This window comes from Ursus americanus, chromosome 18 (assembly GCF_024610735.1).
Source record: "Ursus americanus isolate L20-20 chromosome 18, mUrsAme1.1.p, whole genome shotgun sequence".
In the NCBI taxonomy this organism is placed as follows: domain Eukaryota; kingdom Metazoa; phylum Chordata; class Mammalia; order Carnivora; family Ursidae; genus Ursus; species Ursus americanus.
In genome coordinates, this window is record NC_142144.1 from 4145614 (window position 1) to 4165030 (window position 19417).

Below are 19417 nucleotides of genomic sequence, written 5' to 3' on the forward strand. Positions count from 1 at the left end.
GTTTGCCTGGCCCTTACGTCCTCGGGGCCATCTGAGGGTTGATCCTGAGCCCCTTCTGTGCTCGAAGCTCACACGGAGCAGAGCGCAGTCTTGCCCGGGGACAAGGTTCCACCCTGGCTGGGGCCCGTACTGTTTCCCTGCTACCTTCGACCTGGACTCTGTCTGGACCTCCCCACCTCGACCAAGCCCCAACTGTGGTTTCCACCAGAATCATGCCCTGGGGCAGACCCCATGACTCTGGCTCTTTCCCCGGAGCATGGCCAGCTGCCGAGTGGCCAGCCTGGGTTGAGAGCTCAAGTCCTGGGGCTGCAGAGTCTGCTTGCTCACCTTCGGGGACCCCTCCATCCAGCCCCCGGGTGTAGAGTCCATAATTAAAATCAATCCCAGGCAGACTGCAACTCCTTTCCCGGGGCTTCCCGAGTTCAGCCTGTTTGGGGAAAGACAGAGAGCAGAGGTGAGGAGTGGGATCCCAGACCTAACACTCGAATAAACTCAGCAACGGGGGTCATCAGATGCTCGCTTGGCCCCAGGCCCCGTGGGTGACCTGCAGGGCTACTGGGTGTGGATGACAGAGACCTTCCTGAGAGGGCCACACAGACACACGCTGGAGAAGCCTGCCGGGGGTGCTCATCCTGGGGGACAAGTGAGCAGAGTCAAGTCAGGAGGGCCCCTGGGGTCTTGAAAGAGGAGGCACGTTTGTCCAGTGGAAGGGGGCGGTACAAGTCCCTGCCCCAAGCAGCTGCATTTGGGGTCCAGCCTAAATCAGCCTGGCCGGAGCGGGACATGACTCACCCTTGCAGATATTCTGGAAGGCCTTCTTCAGAGGTTCACCCGGAGGCCCTTTTTGGGGTGGGGTGGGGCCATCTCTCCTACCTGACTCTTCATTCCTACCAAAGATGGCTTATATCGCGGTCACTGTAGCTCATGGGGATGTCGATGCCTTCTAGAATCCTCACCTGCAGGTGGGGCTATGGTGACAAGGCCCATTACCACCTTCCCAGGGGCTGGATGGCTTCCCTCACTCTCTGGGTTTCTGGTGAACTCCTCCTTGCCCCACAGAACGGGGTTGTAGGAACAAAATTGCCCTATCACCGACCACACGATTCCCCATTTTATAGATAGGGAAGCAGACACCTAGACAGACGGTCACAATCCCCACGATCCTCCCTGAGCTCAGAGGTCCTATCCTGTGCAGTGCTTAGAACATCTCCTCTGCTTCTTCGAGCCCTGGTTGGATTCTGACCGAGTCCCACATACAATGTTCAGTCCTTCCTGTGCTTCTCCCATTGGGTCCTCACCACCGCCCTGTGAGGCAGATCCCATCGCCAGCCCCATTTCTCAGATGAGGAAGCTGAGGCACAGACAAGTCAGACAGTTTGCGCAAGGCCACACAGTAGGAAGTGGCCAAGCTGGGATTTGAACCCAAGCCGTGTGTCTCCAGCGCACACTCAGATCCACCAGCTGAACAAACACCCACGAGCCAGCCTGCCTGGATTATAAATTCCCACACAGCCAGAACCATGACTTGTATTGCCTTCCCTTTCCTGGTGGCACATTGCAGGTGCTCAAAAACCTCTTCCTCTGGGAAGCTCTCCCAGATTGCCTTCAGTCCAGACAACTTTCCCTGTTATATGGCATCGGGGGCCCTGAGCTCCACCTACGGGGCACTTTCAAAATGACCCAGTAATACCTCCGTAGCACAGACGGGCTTTGACAATATGACACTCAGGGAAAGAGCCAGTCACCAAGGATGACGTATTGCATGATTTCATTGACGTGAAATGTCTCAAATAGCAAGTCCATAGGGACAGAAAGTAGATTAGTGGTGGCTTACGGGTGGGAGGGAGATGGGAATGGAATGCTTGTGGTGGGGGGGTGATGGCTAAGAGGTGTCCTTAAATTGGTGGTAGTGATGGTTGCCCAAGTGTGTGAATATGCGAAAAGCCACTGGATTGTACACTTTATTTGGGTGAATTGTATGGTACGTGAATTATATCTCAGTAAAGCCATTAGAAATTACAAAGCAGTATAATTAAGTCATTAATTGCATGATGATCAGCTTAATGTCTGTCTCCCCTGGAGAATGTGCTCTCAGTCTTTATTTATTTTAAGGGTAATTTTTTTAGTTTTTTTTTTTTTAAGATAAACCTTATTTTTTTTAAAGCAGTTTTATGTTTACAGCAAAATTGAGCAGGAAGTGCAGAGATTGCCCTCTGCCCTCCTTCTTCTCACCTCTTTTTCCCTGTGCCCAGCACAGAATAGATGCTGGTAAGTAGGGGCGGAAGGAAGGAAGGAAGGAAGGAAGGAAGGAAGGAAGGAAGGAAGGAAGGAAGGAAGGGAGGGAGGGAGAAAGGAAGGGAGGGAGGAAGGAAGGAAGGGAGGAAGGAAGGAAATGCGTCCTTGGAGACCCTATCAGTTCTCTTCTATACATTGTTCTCCCTCTTCTTTCCCATCAAATCCCAGGCCCACCTCCCTTGAGAGGGTTGGAGCTCTGGGTTCCACGCAAATGCACAGAGCCTCTGCTGGATGGTTTGCTTTGAATTCCTTCTGCAAGACTCACTCTGAGCTGCAGACAAAGCTCTGGCTTCTCATTTGTTTATGAAAATGATCTGGCCTCTCCAGTGACTGCAGGAGAAGTTAATTAAAATGTGACTTCTCCAGGAGAGGCCCCCGCCTCCCTCAGGGCAGGTGCAGGTGGGCAGACTTCCAGCTGGCAAAGGAACGACAGACAGACTCAGGAGCTGGCTGTTACATTGGGGCTGGGGGAGGCAGGGTGAGGAAGCAGAGAAGCACGCGGGTGCCTGTCTCTGCACTTTCCACCAAGAGTTGTTAGGGAATCAACAACTGCCCAAACACTTTGAAGCCTTAGGCTGCAAGAATCATCCCAATGGAAGGTCCACCCATTCTTTCACTCCTCAAATATTTATTTTGTACCTACTCTGCACCAAGCCCTGCATTGGGAGTTCTAAGGTGAACAAAGCAGATTCACAGTCTTTGCCCTTATGAAATTTATTGTTTTGCAAAAAGGACAACTGAAAAGTAACAATAGTCAAGTGCACCAAGGGGTTGGATTGGAGGAACACGGGTTGCCTCTAGCTCTAAAAATCGGAGTCCATAGAATAAGCGAAGATTTTTGCGATACATATATCTGGCAAAGGACTCTTATCCATCGTATATAAAGAGCTGCTACAAATCAATAAGGAAAAAAAGGGCAGGTGATCCTATAGAAGGATGAGCAAGAGACTTGAACAGGCACTTCATTAAGAGGATGTCCAAGTGGCCAAGATCCATATTCCAACTTGTTTAATGTCTGAGAAATGCAAAGTAAAAACTCAATGCTATTGGTGAGAACGTGGAGCAAGCAGAACACAGATGCACTTGGCGGGAAGTATAAACAGCTACTGTGGAAAACCATGTAGCCATATCTATTAAAGCTGAATGTACGCCTACCTGGTAACCCAGCCGTTCCCTCCTGGACACCCAACAGAACAAGTGCCCATGTCCAAAAAAGACGTGTCTGAGAACGCTCACAGCACCTCAATTCCTACTGGCCAAGTACCGGAAACAATCCAAATGGCCATTATAGGTGGATCAAAAAGTTGTGACATAATCATTCCATAGAACACTCCCTAGCAGCGGTTCTCAGTTACGGGCAATTTTGGCCTCCCAGAGGACACCTGGCTATGTTGGAGACATTTTGAGTTGTCGCAACTCGGGAAGGAGTTCTACCTTCCACATGGAGGGTGGAGGCCAGGGGTACCGCTAACCATCCTGCACGCACAATACAGCCCTCGCCTCCAACAACGAAGAATTATCTGGCCCCAAATGCCGATAGTGCCAAGGCTGGGAAATCCCACACCACAGCAACAACAAGAACATAGCCACATACAACCGTACGGCGGCCCTCGCGCGAAGTGTGGGATGAAAGAAGCCAGACATGCAAGGGGCCCACAGAGGGAGCTCGGGTGCCCTTGGGGCAGGGGTGGTGGCTGAGAGCAGCACGCAGGGACTTCGGGGGCGCTGGTCCTGCTGCTTCCTGGGCTGATGTAGGTGCCCTGCACGCCGCGCAGTCCTGCCTGCTGGCCTCCTTCAGAACCCATTCATCTGGCCACAGGCTGAAAGAGCAATGTGTTCTCCAGCACCGCCAAGACCCCTCTTCACGCCAGCACTGTGTAAGCACCGGCACGAGACGAACAATTTGTTAGGTCCCAGAGGGCTCTCTGCTACGTGCTTTTTTGTCGGTGGATTCACCTCTGGAATTCCCCGAGTGCTGGTTTTGTCATTTGCTCTAACTTTTCCAAACTGGAGTATCAGCCGGCGGGAATGAGATAGAGCTCCCCAAGAGTTCAGCGGAGAAGGGGTTCAGCCCCCCAGCCCCGCAGCTGGACTTGCTTCCCTCTCGGGCAGGTCGCCCCCCAGCATTTTAGAGGACCACCAAAGGGTCCCTGGGCCCATCTCGAGAACACCCCCGGAGCTGTGCGCAGACCATCTGTCCAGGCTAGTACTGTGGGAGTGCTCCCTGACCTTTTCCCGGGTTCCACCCATCCCCTGAAACTCCCGCGCCTAAAATCTGTCCTTGGCAGCTCAGTCTTTCAGGTCTGGAGGCCGGCTGCCTCGGGGTCCCTGTGTTCACAGGTGGATGCCCAGAGGAACAGCAGACTCACCCAAGACCAGCTCAGCTGACCGATGAGATGAGCTCACGGGCCCACCTTGTGCCAACGCCGCTGACCACAGTGACACCTGTCATCACGGTGACCACGCGCCAGGCTCCTTCACCTCCGTCTCCTCTAATGCTTAAAACCATCCCGCAACGTGGTTGCTACTGTCCCGGCTCGCAGGTGGAGAAACAGAGGCCCAGACAGCTTTAGGGCCTTATTTGCCGCACCGCTAATGAGAGGCCAAAGCAGGAGTTGAACCCACGTCTGACTCCACGTGGTCTCTGCTGCCTCTGAACTACTCACTTGGCGTTTGCATGAACTATCCATCACCTTCCCGTGCACGCCAGGCTCAGCTCTGCAGGCAAGATGTTGCTCACGCGGAGGGGGCCTGCCTGTGACTTCTTCACACAGCCCTCCACACACACACAGTATGTACATCGTAGCCTTACGCCCAGGAGGGCCCCGGGGCAAGTCTGCTGTGTTCATCTATAGCTTGGGATTGCGGGAAGAGCTGCCACTTCAGAAAACAGTAGGCCTGATGTGACCTGCACACAGGACAGGAAGTCATGACCAGGTCAGGGAAAAGTGGGCAGGAAAAGACAGAAAGATGCCGACCTTGGATTGGCATTTCAGAGTCCCCTGACCTGAAGAAGACTCTAGTGGGTCAGCAAGGGAGGGCCGAAGAGCCAAGGGTTCTCTGAGGGGCTTCTCAGAAGCAGGGAGGAGCATTGAGCCTGAGGCGGAAGGGCCTGGCGCTGATCCTGGCCTCCTTTCCCAGCTTGTCCACAGAGGCCTTCTAGAAGCCTGCACAGAGAAGCTGCCTGGCAGAGGGGTCTGCAGGACTCGGGGCTCCTCAGGGGAGCTGTGTGAAGCCAGCTAAGGATCGACAAGCAGGTGCTCAGAGCTCCTGACCCTGAACTTCCAGACGCAGGCAAGGGAGTTGTGACAGACATGAGATCAGCAGCCATTGAGATGCAAGGTAATATGAGGTCTGATGGTATTGATCACCTGCTTTGCCATGGCAACCACACTGTGATATCCATGAAACTGATGAGATTGGCCACAAATCTCAGCTTTGATTGGCCACTCGGGTCCCCAAGCTTCCTGCCCCCACCCCCCAGCCCTGAACAGGATGAGAGACAGCCCAGAGGCAACAGCTCTCAGACTGGAATGTGCAAAGGTCCTGGGGTAGATGGCATGTCCAGGCTGTTGGGCCATGTGAAGGCTGTAAGCACCTTCCCCACACGGGGATCCCTTGGGACCACCACACTCTCTTTGCTGCAGAAGTAAAGAAAAGAATGAGGAAGGGAGTTAACATTTACTGAGCACTTCCTATGTGCCAGGCTCATGTTATGTGCTCTCATTTAGCAAACCTTTTTACTGAGCATTTACTCTGTCCTGAGAGCTTCTAGTGCTTCTCCCTGAACTCCGCCAATCCCATTTTACAGATGGCAAAACTGAAGGTTCACACCTGCCCAAGGCCACCCCAGTAGTAAATGGAGCAGCCAAGGTAAAACTCAGCTCTCTCAGACATGCCGACCCCACAGCCGGCCTCCCAGCAGCTCTCTGAGGGAGGTCACATCATCACCACTGGACAGATGGGGAAGTCGAGGCTCAGGAAGGGAAGGGACCCGTGAACCCCTTTCAGCCTGCCCCTGCAAGCCCCCCTGGCATTTCCCACGTCTGAGGGCAGAATTCCAAGGCGGGTCTTGCAAAATCCGCAAGGTCTTTCAAGAGGCACGCCTCAGCTCTGCACCGCGGGACGGGAGAAACGTAGGAAGCTATTCAAATAAGGCCCAGTAGCCCGGATCCCTCGTGGTGGAGGTGCTCGAGTCGAGAGGTGTTGGGAGGTGGGAGCAGGAGCCGGGCTCTGCATGGGAGCACGCCGCCCTCCTCAGCAGCGTTCAAACTGTGCCTTTTGCTGAGTTTCCTCTGTCACAAAGTGGCTTGGCTGGAATACAGCTCTGGGTGACAGCTGTCCCCATCAGCAGACAGCTTCATTAAACCTCATTAAGATGTCATCCCTTGCTGCCTTATTTCCCGTCTCTCAGCTCTAATTAAAACCAGCTCTCTCCCTGTCCCAGGGGTCCCGGGATTCTCTGGGCTCCTTCTGCACCGCACGCAGCTCCCTCCGCCGCTTGCATGAAGGACCAGGCCCTGGACACGGGCCCCCGATCAGGCCGGGCAGGCAGCCCTCCCCCCTCACTGGCAGAAGCCCCCTCGGAACAGCCAGTCCCCGGCGTGAGGACCACTGGGGCTTTCCAGGGGCAGGTCCAGGGGGCGGTTCCTTCAGGCTGCCACCTTGCTCTGAAGTCACCTGAGGGCCGGAAGGACGGCCCCTAGCCCTGGAGCCTCACCAGACCCGGTTCTCCGCAGAACAACCTCACAACGAGGGAGCTGGCCTTGCAATTCAAGTCTAAGAATTTCCCACCTGATACACTTTCGAAAATTCTTAACCAGCCCCTGGTTTCCAGCCAAGAGGCGAAAAGGGGTGAAATCAGTTGCCTTTATTTCTTGGATGGCCCAAACTGGATCTGACTGTGGGCCAACGAACAGGGGGCATTTCCAAGATGGGTTTTCAGTCTGGGAGCTCGGTACTCAGTCCATCCGGAGAAATCCCCGTAGGGAATCCCTCCCATTCCCTGGCCACCACACAGAATGCCGCTCATTAACCCTCTAGCCCAGCGTCCGAACTAAATGAACGTTTGTCCGACAGTTGAAAAGCCTCCACTCACTTTCCTGCATCCTGTTAAAGTGCAGTTACGTGAAATCCCACAGTTATTGCCTGGTAGTTATTAAATAAATATCTGTATACGGCTATAGCCATGCACGCGTATGCTCACACATACCATCGCGCTCATGGAGGGATAGTTCATTATTATAAAACAACTTAAGATCCTCGAATGAAAAGCACAATATAAATGCAAATTGTGATCCTGATTAGCATAGAGGATATTTATTTATTTCCATAATGAGAACCTCAGATAAACAATCATGTGAAATAAGGTGCATTATGCATCAAAGGACTCCAGCTCCGTCTTAGAAGCCAGACTCTTTGAACCATGTACATTGTGTGTGAGTGGCAGTTGAACACCGAATAATGATACTAAAAAGGCACACATGGGAAGACCGCATCCATATATGATCAAAGGCATATAAAATAATGTCAGGTGAAAAAAAAACACAGCAGGATTCAGAGTTTTACATATACTATGGTTACGACCGTGTAAAAAAAAAGGCTTCATTGAAAAAAATACTGGAAGGAAACACAACGTAACTGATGGTGTGAGGGTGTATAGTTAGAGAAGGGGGCCTTGGGAGAGGGCGCTGAGCGTTTACTTTTATTATCGAAAGAGTCAGAGGCAGAGTTAGAGCGTATGTTTCTCTTTCCTGTGCACCTGCCAAGGGCCACAGTTCAGGGTCTTCTCCTGTGTCAGTACAATTACAAGGGTTATCATAGGGGTGGAGCTGGCTGCCCCAGGTGGAGGAAGGTGTGGAGGAGGGGAGGCCGCGGGCCCAGCGTGAGGATACGGGAAGCCGGCTTGTTAATGTCACACAGAACTGAGTCCCAGTTCTGCCACGTCCCGTGTGACCTTGGGCAAGTCCCTTAATACCCCCTCCCGCCGCCCGCCCTGGGGCCACACTGAGTGCGTAGCGGGATCTGGCCCAGGCTGTGGCTTCGGCTGCTGCTGTGGTTAGAGTTGGTGTTACTGGAGTAGCTCTCCAGCTCAGGCCACGGGGAGTCCCCGTGACACCTGCCGGGCCACCCCGCTCTCACGGCCGGCCGGGGCTGCCCGTGTTTGGCCGCCGGCCTGGTTCCTCCATCTCCCTGGGGCGTCCCGGGCTCCCTTCTCCCTCTGTGCTGCCAGGACTGTTCCTGCAACTGATGTATGGCTCTTGCGTTGAGGCGGTCACGGTGACAGGGCCCCTGCGCTCCCTCCCCTCCCCCGCCGACAGCTTGAAACCAGGTCCTTCATTTGCATTTACATGATCTCGCTGTGCAGCTTACGAGATCGAGAGATTTATTTGCCACTTAGCTTGGTGTTTGATTACACTCGGAGAAGGCGGCGAGCGGCAAAGTGCATGGAGGCGTCGCTGCGAGCCTGGGCCTCTGGGGGCCGGTAACTCAACGGCAGGTTTAGGCGGATGAGGGGGAAATGCGCAGCGTTTGGAAAAAGGCAAACGTGAGAGGCTGGAAGGAGAAAACACCGTGATCTGGTTTTTGTTTTTTTTTTTTTTTTTTAATGAAAGCAATAGAAACTGGCTACGATGTCATCTGAATTACGAACAGTCCCAAGCCACTCTCTGAAGGGGCTCATTGTCCTGGGGAACAAACTCGAACTCGCAGAAACTTTTCCCCCCAGGCAAAACCAGAGGCTCCTAAAAGAGACCTTGTGCCCGGGGAGGAAGGCGGCCAGGGTGACCTCTGCTTACCAGCATGGCTCTCAGACCTGAAAATGGGGACCCACACCAGCTCTGCTGCTTGCACCTGTGTGGTCTGGACCCCCCTCCTCATCTGTAAAATGGGAAACGGCCCCGCCTCTCTGGTCTGCGGCTGAGCTGAGTGAACGAGGTGACCTCAAACCAGAGGGGACACAGGGCGGGAGCGCAATAAACTGGCTGTTTTCTGAAGAAACGAGGAATAAAAGTAAATGCTCCCATGGAGAGAAGTCCCTCGGCGTCACGCCTTGTAGTCAAATGTCACCTATGTGTCTTGTGGGTGGTGCGCTGTGGGGTCTCACTCGAGCTCCCTGGCAGGCCCACAGCTGGGGCAGACTCAAGGAAGGCAAGCTTGCTTTCATAATAGTCTGAACCGGGCGTAGTGAGGGGTGGGGAACTGCCACCGCCAGCCTGTACCCTGTGGCATTCCACATCCAAACAGACATCATTTGGACTGTTCCTGAGACATTACAATGTGGCGATCTTGGGGCCAATCCGCCGGGGTTGCAATTCTAGCTTCTCCACTCTGTGTGACTTCGAGCAAGTCGTTTCACCTCTGAGCTTATAAAATAGGCATAATGAGAGTACCTGGCTCATCGGCTTGCTGGAAGCTTCCATGATGCAGGGCAAGTTCTGAGCAGAGCTTCCTAATGAAAAAGTAGGCGCGCTAGCTAACGGTCTTCACGGGCCTCTCCACTATTTTGAATCCTCAGCAACTCTGTCTGCGTTTGTGTCAACAGAGACCCAGCCATAAGATGTCCATTTGATGGCTCTTCAAAAAGTTAGACGTAGAATTGCCAACGGACCCAGCAATTCCACTCCTAGGTAGATACCCACAGAAACTGAGAGCAGAGGGTCAAGCTAAGATGTGTTCACAGCAGCACTATTCACAGTTGCCAGGAGATGGAAACCAGCCAGATGTCCATCAACCGATGAGCAGTTAATAAAATGTGCTAGACCCGTACAGGAGACTATTAGCCATACAAAGGCACGGAGTCCTCATAGACGCTGTAACGTGCAGAACCTCGAAAGCATGGTGCTAAGGGAAACGAAGCCGGACACAAAAGCCACACAGTGTGTGAGTCCATCCATATGAAATGCCCAGAACCGGCAAATCCACAGAGAAAGAAGGCAGATTAGTGATTGCCCAGGAACGGGGTAAGAGGAGGATGGGAGGGACTGGTTAATGGGTAGGGAATTTCCTTTTGGGGTGATGGACATGTCTTGGGACAGAGGGGTGATTGTGGGTGACACTGTGGGTGCACTAAATACCTCTGACTTGTACACTTACAAATGGTTAATGGTTAACTTTATGTAAATTTATGTAAATTTTGCCTCGATAAAAAGAAAAATTAATAGGTCCACAGGAAGGATATGCCATGCCTCCCACCCGAGCAATTTAGGAAGCTCTTTTCTCTCTTTGGGATGAGAAAGGAAAGAAATGCTAAAGTCCATCTCTCCGCGGCACAGTGCGTTGGAAAACTTCACTCCACCTTAAGGAAGTGAGGCTGCGAGGCCGTGGGTGGGTGGGTGGCATCTGGGCCGGGACCACAGTATTTAAGCCACGTGCTTTGTGGTTTCGTTGCTCTCTCTGGTGGTCTGTATGGAGGAAGCCAGTGAAGGCACGTCTGTTAGAGGCTTTTCAGATCTTCATGAAGTAGTTCTTCCGAAGCTGGCCAAGGCCCCATGGAACTCGATGGATTCCGCTTCCCGTCACGTCCCACATGTGCTTCACGTGGCCTCGCTTTCGGAAGGCTGTCGTGGGCAAGGAGAAGGAGCACTGGACCAGGTGTCCACCGCGGCTCCTGCCTCATCCACACTGGGGGACACTGTAGGAGATCAGTGACTTTCCCGCCGAGTGCCACGAGTCTCCCGTGGCTCAGAGAGGAGCGTGGGGTACCTGAGGTGGACAGTGGGGAGAGGTTCCCTGGAGCAACAGAGCCCTCATCCTGAACCAGCCAGGTGGCCGCTATGAGTTTTATTTATGGGGGTCTCCACATCAGACTTCTTTTAAAGAAGCTCTAAGGCTTTCAGACAAAAACGAGACTCCCTCGGCGAGGCCATCTCGGGGGTCCTCCCCAGGTCCACCTGGTGCAGGCAGATGGGATCTGAAGCCAGACTCTCACTCTTCTCACCATGTGACTGTGTGACCTCTTGGAGTCTCCTTTTCTCATCATTCATGAAACGGGGCTAACCGTCCCCACCTCGAGTGGAAAGACCAGATTTAGACGAGGTACCTGAGATGTGCCCAGGGGCATGTGGCGCGTAGAAAGTATGCACCAGCTGGTACGGGCTCCTCCTTCCCCCTCTCCAGCGTGCCACTGCCTCAATAAAGGGAAGAAACACCTCTGTGCCCACTTTGATGGGGCGTCCAACAAGCCAAGGGGCACATTTCCAGACGGCTGAGGAGTAAGAAACAGACCGGGGGCCGCTCCACCGACAGCGAGCCGTGGGCATGACGGGTAAGTGACATATTCATCTGGTTACTTGGTCACTCCAGCTGCCAAGGGTCGAAGCCAGCGGACCCAGGACCACAGAGAGACCAGACTCGAGAAGGAGCCTCCCTACCAAAAAAAAAAAAAGAGAGAGAGAGAGCAAGAGAAGAAAGAAAAGGAAAAGCAGAGAATGATCTATGTACTTTTCAAAACTTAAAACAGAAATCAAAGGGAAACTGAACTGTTTTAAGTTTTGACAGCTGCAAGGATCATTCTGTTTGGTTACTCTATTTATGTTTTCATTTTCTTTATAGATTCATTGAAAATCGCATCATGTAATAGGGAAGAAAAATGTTCAGTATTTCCCGCCCCCCCCCATACACCCTTGTTCCTTCCCGAGAACAGATGAAAACGCCAGCTCCAGTGACTTCTGTTTTGATGTATATTTCATAATATCTCATTGATTGTAAGTTTTATTTCCATGTCAATAAAAAACTGGTATGTAATAAATGAGAAGGAGTTTAACACAAAATGGCAGCTGACCTGTGAGCAGAGCAGGTAGCGGAAGCGAGGCGGCGGCTCTGGGACGAAGCCTGTTAATAAGGATGGCTATTGATTGCAGCACGGAGCCAAGTGGCTAGAGGACAGGGCCCCCCCGGCTCCCCCCTCGGTGCAGCTGGGGGCTTGTTTCCTCGTTGGCTCTGGGTTGCCGTGCACGGAAGGTGATGCAGGGCCCCAAGCAAGGCCTCGCTCCTGCAGCAGGGGCAGCGGCAGCCACGGGCGGGGTGCAGGGCACCGTGCTGTGTACCTGGGAGCATGCAGAGATGGATAATAATCTGGTTGCAGTGGAAGGAGTGTAGGGAGTGAGTGCAGGGATTTGGGCTGATGCGGGGGGAACGTGACCTCAAGAGGCATTAATGCACAAGCTCCAGTGGGTGCCTCTTGGACAGGGAGGTACCCGAAGGAAATCCTTCACAGGGTGAGGCTGTCCAGAGGCCTATGGGTGAGGGGCCACCATCTAGAAGGGGACGAAGGCCCAGGAACTCCGGGGTGGGGTTGGAGGGGTGTCGGAGAGGGGCTTAGGCTCAGAGTGGGGCGCCTGGCTCTGCTGGCTCTGGTGGGCCGCCGCGGCTGGGGTCTTAAGAACATGAGGGTCTATCTTATCAACGGCTGGCAGATGCTGGTGTCATTTTGAGGGCTGGAGAGCAAATCTGCTTGTTTGGGGTATTCTTAAAACAACCAGGTGTGTAAAACGTCGGTGCCGATGGGCTTTTGAGTGAACGGGTCTCAGCCTGCTGTGAAGAAGTAAACCTCCCAGATCCATCTTGCCGTCACCTCTCCATCATCCACTCCTGGGCCCCCACTACCTCCTGCCTTCGATGTCACTGCCTCGGGAAAGCCCCCGGCCCTGCAGCCCCGGGGAGACGCCTCAGTGACGTGACCTCATGTACTTACCCCTCTGCACCCACCTCAGCCTAACCGAGTGATTGTTTGGGTGGTGGTGTCGGTCACAACTTGCCCAGCTGCCCGTCCATTGCATGAACACGGGGCTGCTCTGTCCCATTCACCGCAGCGTCCCCGGCGCCTGGCACATGCTAGGTCTTCAACACACGCTTCAGGAATGCTCATGTGACTGAGTGCCAGTGAGCACTGCAGGTGACTGGTGTTCTGGAAGCTCATAGAAACAGTGCTCCTCCCAGGCATGGCCTGTCTGGGGCAGGCCTTCTAGAACCTGGTATGGAATCTGTTCCCAGATTCTCCAGGGAGTTGAGCTCTGAGGACAAAAAGGGGAGAAGGCCAGCCCTGCCCTGCTGGGGCCCCACAGGAAGGTCAGGGTTTCTGACTCAGAGGAAACACCAGAGCCAGGGGCACGTTTCCGCCTTGTGACTAGGATGGGCAGGCAGGAACCAGGAGGTGAGGGAGGCTGGGGGCTAAAGGAGAGGGTCAGCCCAGGAGGGCAGCCCTGAGGGGGTTCCCTCTCCCCTTCTCTGGCCTCAGTGACCCCATCTGTGAAGTGAGAGAGCAGACCTAGTTGATGCCTAGGGCTCTGTCCGGCTCTGCCATTCTCTCTCTGGAGCACGTCCGGGTCCATGTCGCCCAGATCCACGTCGTCCAGGTCCACCGTTGGGGAAGGCGCAGCAGCCCGATGGGAGAGCTTCGGAGCCAGCCTGACCGGGGCCCAGTGTCCACCCTCCCGCTTGTTAGCTCGTGGCGTGTGTGAGGAGAGAGAACACAGGGCCCCTCGCACAGTAAGCTCATGGAATGGGGACAAGAGGCATTATTAGAGACCCGATGGCACCTGTCGCACTTCCGCCTGCCGCACGGGCTCTCGCCACCTGCCCTCAACCAGAGTGACCGAAGCAAAGCCAACCGCGCCATCCGGGATGGAACTCCACCCGTGGCTTCTACAGCACACACGGCAGCCACTTTGAGAACCATCCCTAGTTCGCGGGAAGCGCTGTAGGTGCTGAGCTATGCCGAGGGCAGTGAAGCACGTGGCCATGCAGACCCTGGATCAGCCACAGGAGCCCAGGCCGGCAAGGCCTCCCCCGTGCCCCCACCCTCCGCCTCTGCCTCTTCAGCTCCACACCGCGGATGCCCCGGCTCCGTACTGGGGAGGAGGGAATGAGCGATGGGAAAAGAGATCTGAGCTCCCCTGAAGGCGCTCGGTGCACTAGACGGCTGATCGATATTGAGGGAGGATGAGGGGCTGTGTTATAAATGATTTAATGGGTGGCTTCTCACACGCGATAGGGCTGCATAACTCAGGTAAAGATTTCAAATATATGGCGTAATTGCTACACGTGAAATCTGTTTGTACTTAGCTTTTAGTCTTGGAAATTACCAAGCTCTGTGCTGCTCCTACAATTAATCATTAAAGAATTAGGAGGGAGAATACTCATTATTGTAAAAGACTCCAGCGATGGTCTTGATCCAACTTATAAAATAGACAGATTTGCTGCAACTGAATAATTTTCCTCTTCTCTGCACAAAATCAGGAATGCTAGTCATACGCACTGGCTGGAGTGAATGCTTACAAACTCGCACAGACCAGCCTGTAATGACCAAAATAGAAAAAGAACAGCATTTTGTAATGAATGACAAGCTGCTGAGCGGAAATCTAATTTGGTCTAATTAAGCAGCCTTTTGTGAGGATTTGTCTTCAGATGAAAAGAGGGAGCAGAGGAGATCAAATGCAAATGAACTCCGTCATTTGGGTGTTAAAGGGCCAGGCCCAGACCTCTCTTCTTCAGACGATGACTTCTCTCCTTGTCACCCAAGCCCGTGCGCACCCCACCTGCCCCGGAGGAGCCCTACGTGTCTTATCACTTGTCCCTCGTATCTTTTCAAACAGGACACCTCAAGTTGACAGAGCTCTCAGGGAGATGTGGCTCATTCGGGAGCAAATTTTATTTTGCCCAAAGTAATAAAAGCCAATGGGGTTTTGCTGATCAGAGGGATCCACGGCTGTTTTCCGAGGGTGCACTTTCTGAAGTCTGGAGGGTTGGACGCACACCCAGCGCCATCAGCACTGACAGAGCAACTGGGGGGAGGCACCCCTGCATTGGCTGGAGTGCCCCCCCACCCCGGGGTCAGCCACATCCCAGGCTCCATCAGCCGCACAGGCGGACCCTCTTTGGCCCACAGAGGTAACAACGTGCACCTTGCCCCTCGGCCCCATGCCGCGGGTTCAGGGATGAGCAGAGGCCAAAGGCTTGGCTGCCGTTGGGGGGTTCCCAAGACCATCTTTGGCTTCAGGGACTCACTAGAAGGAGGCACAGATCTCAGAAAAGCCACTGTTCTCACGGTCGTGGTCTATGGACGCAGACTGACGTCCGCAGACGGGAGTTGTCTCTCCCCCTGGAGTCGTGTGGATAGCCTTTACTTCTCCCAGCTTTCATGTGTGACAGTTTGCACAGAGCATTGCCAACCCAGAAAGCTTGCCCAAGCGTGTCCCGAGTTTCACTGGGAGCCGGTCACATGGAGGGCTGGTCACTTAGATGGCTGACCTTAGTCTCCAGCCCTCCCGAGCTCAAAGGGACACCGTGTGGCCCGAGGCCCCCACCGTCAGTCACACTGTTAGCTCGGCCCAACTACTCAGCCCAACCCCAGCTAAACCAGACATTCTCATAGGCAGGGCATTCCAAGGGCTGAGAGGTGAGAGGTTTACCTCCCAAAGGAACCGGGTGGGTGTGGACATCCCAAACCTGCTGGGTTAACCCTTTACTGTCCATTGGTGATACCCTCCTCGCCCCACCCCGGGGAGGGGGGAGTGGTGAGACCTGAGAAGCTTGGGCAGATGACAAGAGAAGAACAGAATATGCTTCCTCACTCTGACGCCACAGTCTCCCATCTCTGCTCTCCAATTTGTTTTCAAAGAAACTGCACACGTGTGGGCTTTTTCATGGTTCCAACAGGCGCAAGTTGAATGAGGGAGAGGCAGGAGGCCGGGGCAGGTCCCCCTCAGCAGCCCCTCCCTATGACCACTGGTTCAAATGGAGAATGCCCCCCAGACTGCCCCTGACTCAGTGCTCCTCACTTCCCTGTACCCCCAGATGCCTGCGCTGGCATTCAGGATGCCCGAGGGAGGAAGCCGGGAGGGACCGAAAGGGAACATGGGACAATAGGAGGCACAGAGCGTCCTGCAGGGAGAAACGGGAGAGGGGGAACGGGAACTCCTTCTGGTCGAGTGTTGACTGTTTCTGGCCCCCAGACTCCTATGCTGAAAGCTAATCCCCAGCGTGATGGCTTTTGCAGGTGGGGCCTTTGGGAGGTGATTAGGTCATGATAGGTCGTGAGGGCGGAGTGCCCCTGAATGGGATTAGCGCCCTTCTAAGAAAAGGCCGGAGGGCTAGCTTGGGCCTTCTCCACCGTGTGTGGCCACAAGGAGAAGCCAGCCATCTGTAAACAGGAAGAAGGCCCTGGCCAAGAACCCAGTCGAGCGGGCACCCTGACCTGTGAGAAATGTGTGCTGTTAAGCCCCCTTCCCCCGCGCCCCGCCCCATCTGTGGCAATCTGTGACGGCGCCTGAGCTGGCTAAGACGAGCGCAAACAGCTCCTGGGGGCTGATCCGGTCCACTGTGCAACGCCTTGGTCAGGGCTCAGCGCCTGACACCCACTGACCCCTGATGACCCTCCCTGACCTGAGCTCTCATTTAAAACTGCACCCCAGCCTCTCTTCATCTCCCCCGCTTGGTGCTTCTCCACAGCGCTTATCAACCATGTATTTTACTGATGAACTGTGGTCACCAACTTTCTCTCCTTCGTGACACGGAAGCTCTGTGGGGCGGGGACTGTTCTGTTGCTGAGGCTCACTGCTCTGTCTCCAGTGCCTAGAATCGTTTTGGGCACATAGTAGGTGCTCAAATCTTTGTCGAAGGGTGGATGGACTGATGGGTGGATGGACGGACGGACAGACAGATGGATGAATGGACGGATGGATGGATGGATGAGTGAATTCTCACTGGATCCTATGAAGCAGGTCCGTTCTTATCCCAGTGTCACAGATTAGTGCTCAGCAGTGACATGTGTGCCCAGGGCCACCCAACTAATGGCCAGAGGCAGGGCTGGGAGCCCGGGCGTGCCTGACTCTGGGCTCCCTCTGGCTGGGACCTCTACTGTGTGCCCCCGTCTCTTCACCATCCTGGAGCACAGAGACAACAGTCAGCTTGGTGGGAGCTGCTTGCAAGAGACTGCTCGTGGCTCCAGCTGTCCCAGGGGCCCAGGGGCGGAGGTCAAGGTCACAGCATGGACAAGTCAGGAAGCCCTCCCTCTCTGTGGCCCTGACCCATCTCCTCTCTGTTAGTTTTCTGGGGTTGCTGCAACGAACCGCCACAAACTTGGCGGCCTGAAACCACAGAAGTTTGCTTTCACCCGGTTCTGGGAGCTAGAAGACCGAAATCAAGGTGTCAGCAGGGTGGCTTCCTTCTGGAAGCTCTCGGGCAGAATGCGTCCTGTGCCCCTGTCCTAGCTGCTGGTGGCTGCCGGCCATCCTTGGCGGACCCTGGCTTGCGGTGTCTCCCGCCACCCTCTGTCCCCACGTCACTGGGCCTTTCCCCGTATGTGTCTGTGCTCCCCCCCTTTCCCTTATAAGGACACTAGTCATTGGAACTGGGGCTCACCTGAAATCCAGTAAGGTATCATCTTGAGATCCTTAATTTGATGATATCTACAAAGACCCTATTTCCAAATCCGTTCCCATTCACAGGTACTGGGGCTTAAGTCTAGGCATATCCTCTCGGGGGCCCTAGTCACTCCTTCACACCCTCTAACAACATGACACAGCAACACCATCCAGCCGTCCACACTGACAAGGCGGGGGAGGGGGACATCTATCAATGCACAGCCCCGATCACGCAGATGTCACGGGAACCATCTCGGTGCCAAGCACCATATCAGGACAAGCCAGACGCCGTCTCCCGGGACTGACGTCATGTGGGCACCCCTTATTACAGCTCACGGGGAGACAGGAGCTCGAAGAGGTTCTAGGGACCCAGAAGCTAAAAGAAGCTCACCATCCCCCTCCCGGGAGGGTGTGGGACCACGTTTGGGGGGGGGGATCCAGAGCACATGGTGTGTGAAGTAGGGGTGAGGGGAGAGGTGGATTTTTCTGGCAGTAACATGTGAGGGGCATTCCTGGAAGCATATTGGCCACAGGGACCACGTGGAGGCTAGGACACGCAGAATTCCGTGGCACGTCGGCATCCTAACTATGTCAGGCTGTGGGGTTGCTGAGGAGGGAGCAGGCTTGTCTGCCCACCAGCTTCGGGGCAGACTTCCTGGAATAGGCAGCATTTCAGAGGGACTTGGGATGCTGACCAGCAGGATACGGGTGGCATCTCACAGCGTGTGCCCAGACGGTGGGAAGGCATGCAGGAAACTCGGCGGCAGAAGATGGTCCACTGACCGGGAGGAAGATGAGCCTTGGGGCCAGACTGTGCCAGGCTCCCTTCCGTAGCGGGTGATGGGCGTCCTGCCCAGTTGCGGGTCCGTGGTTGTGGGGTGATCAGCACACAGCAGCCAGGAGAGTCAGACTGGTGGTACAGCAGACACTGGGAGGGAGAGCAGGAGGCAGGGGGTCCCCAGGAGTCCAGCTTGGCACTCCAGGTGGGAGGTGACAAGAGTCTGAATTGAGAGGAGATGTTCAGTCCTGAGCATCTCCAAAGGTGATTCGGTGCAGAGAAAGCCGCGGGCCGATGTCACATGGCTTCTTTATTCTTCCTGCCCCTAACCTATCCCCTTCTCCCTGCCCGACTCCCCTGGATTTCTCCCTTGACCAGGGCATTCAGGACTGGCAAGCGCTAGGGAAGTTCGGAGAGGATGATCTGCTCGGCCCCACGGGGGGCCTCCTCCGCACCCCAGCCTCCACCCCCCCGGCAGCGAGACTAGAACCCACCTGGGTCCTGTGACGTTCCCCACTGCAGACCAGGCTTAGAATCAGAGCCCAGTGGTAAATGTGACCTTGAAGAACAAGAATTATATATTTGCTCTTGTCCAGATTTTTCTATTGCCCATGATGTCCAGACTGGGCTCTCCCAGATACCCAGGGAATCTGTCCTTTCCAGAATGTCAGAAAAGCCTAATTTTAAAGAGTGGAAAACAAACTGCAAAGGGGAGTCTCAGCCTTTGCATGAAAGCTTCAAACGCCACCCGTGCCCCCTCGAGGACTCGAGGCTCAGTTAATGCAGCCGGCATGTAGCAAAACTCTTTTTGTGCTGAATCGTCATCCCCCTTCCAACAATAAAATGGTTAAAAGTTTTCATCTTAAATGATGTGCTTCCTCAATGTAAGACAATCTCAAAAGGACAGAGGATCTTTACTATTCTACACCCCAGAATTCCCCTAAGAAATCAAATATAATCCTCTTTAAGAAGCTTTAAATAA

General features: G+C 54.2%; 1 protein-coding gene across 1 annotated transcript in view; it reads right to left on the reverse strand.

Moving 5' to 3' along the window:
- Positions 1-19417, reverse strand: part of CFAP77 (cilia and flagella associated protein 77) — a 125857-nt gene that overhangs the window by 54561 nt on the left and 51879 nt on the right. The window contains exon 2 of the mRNA XM_045770963.2: positions 328-427. Coding sequence (XP_045626919.1) covers positions 328-427 — 100 coding nt within the window. The remainder of the gene's footprint in view (positions 1-327; positions 428-19417) is intronic.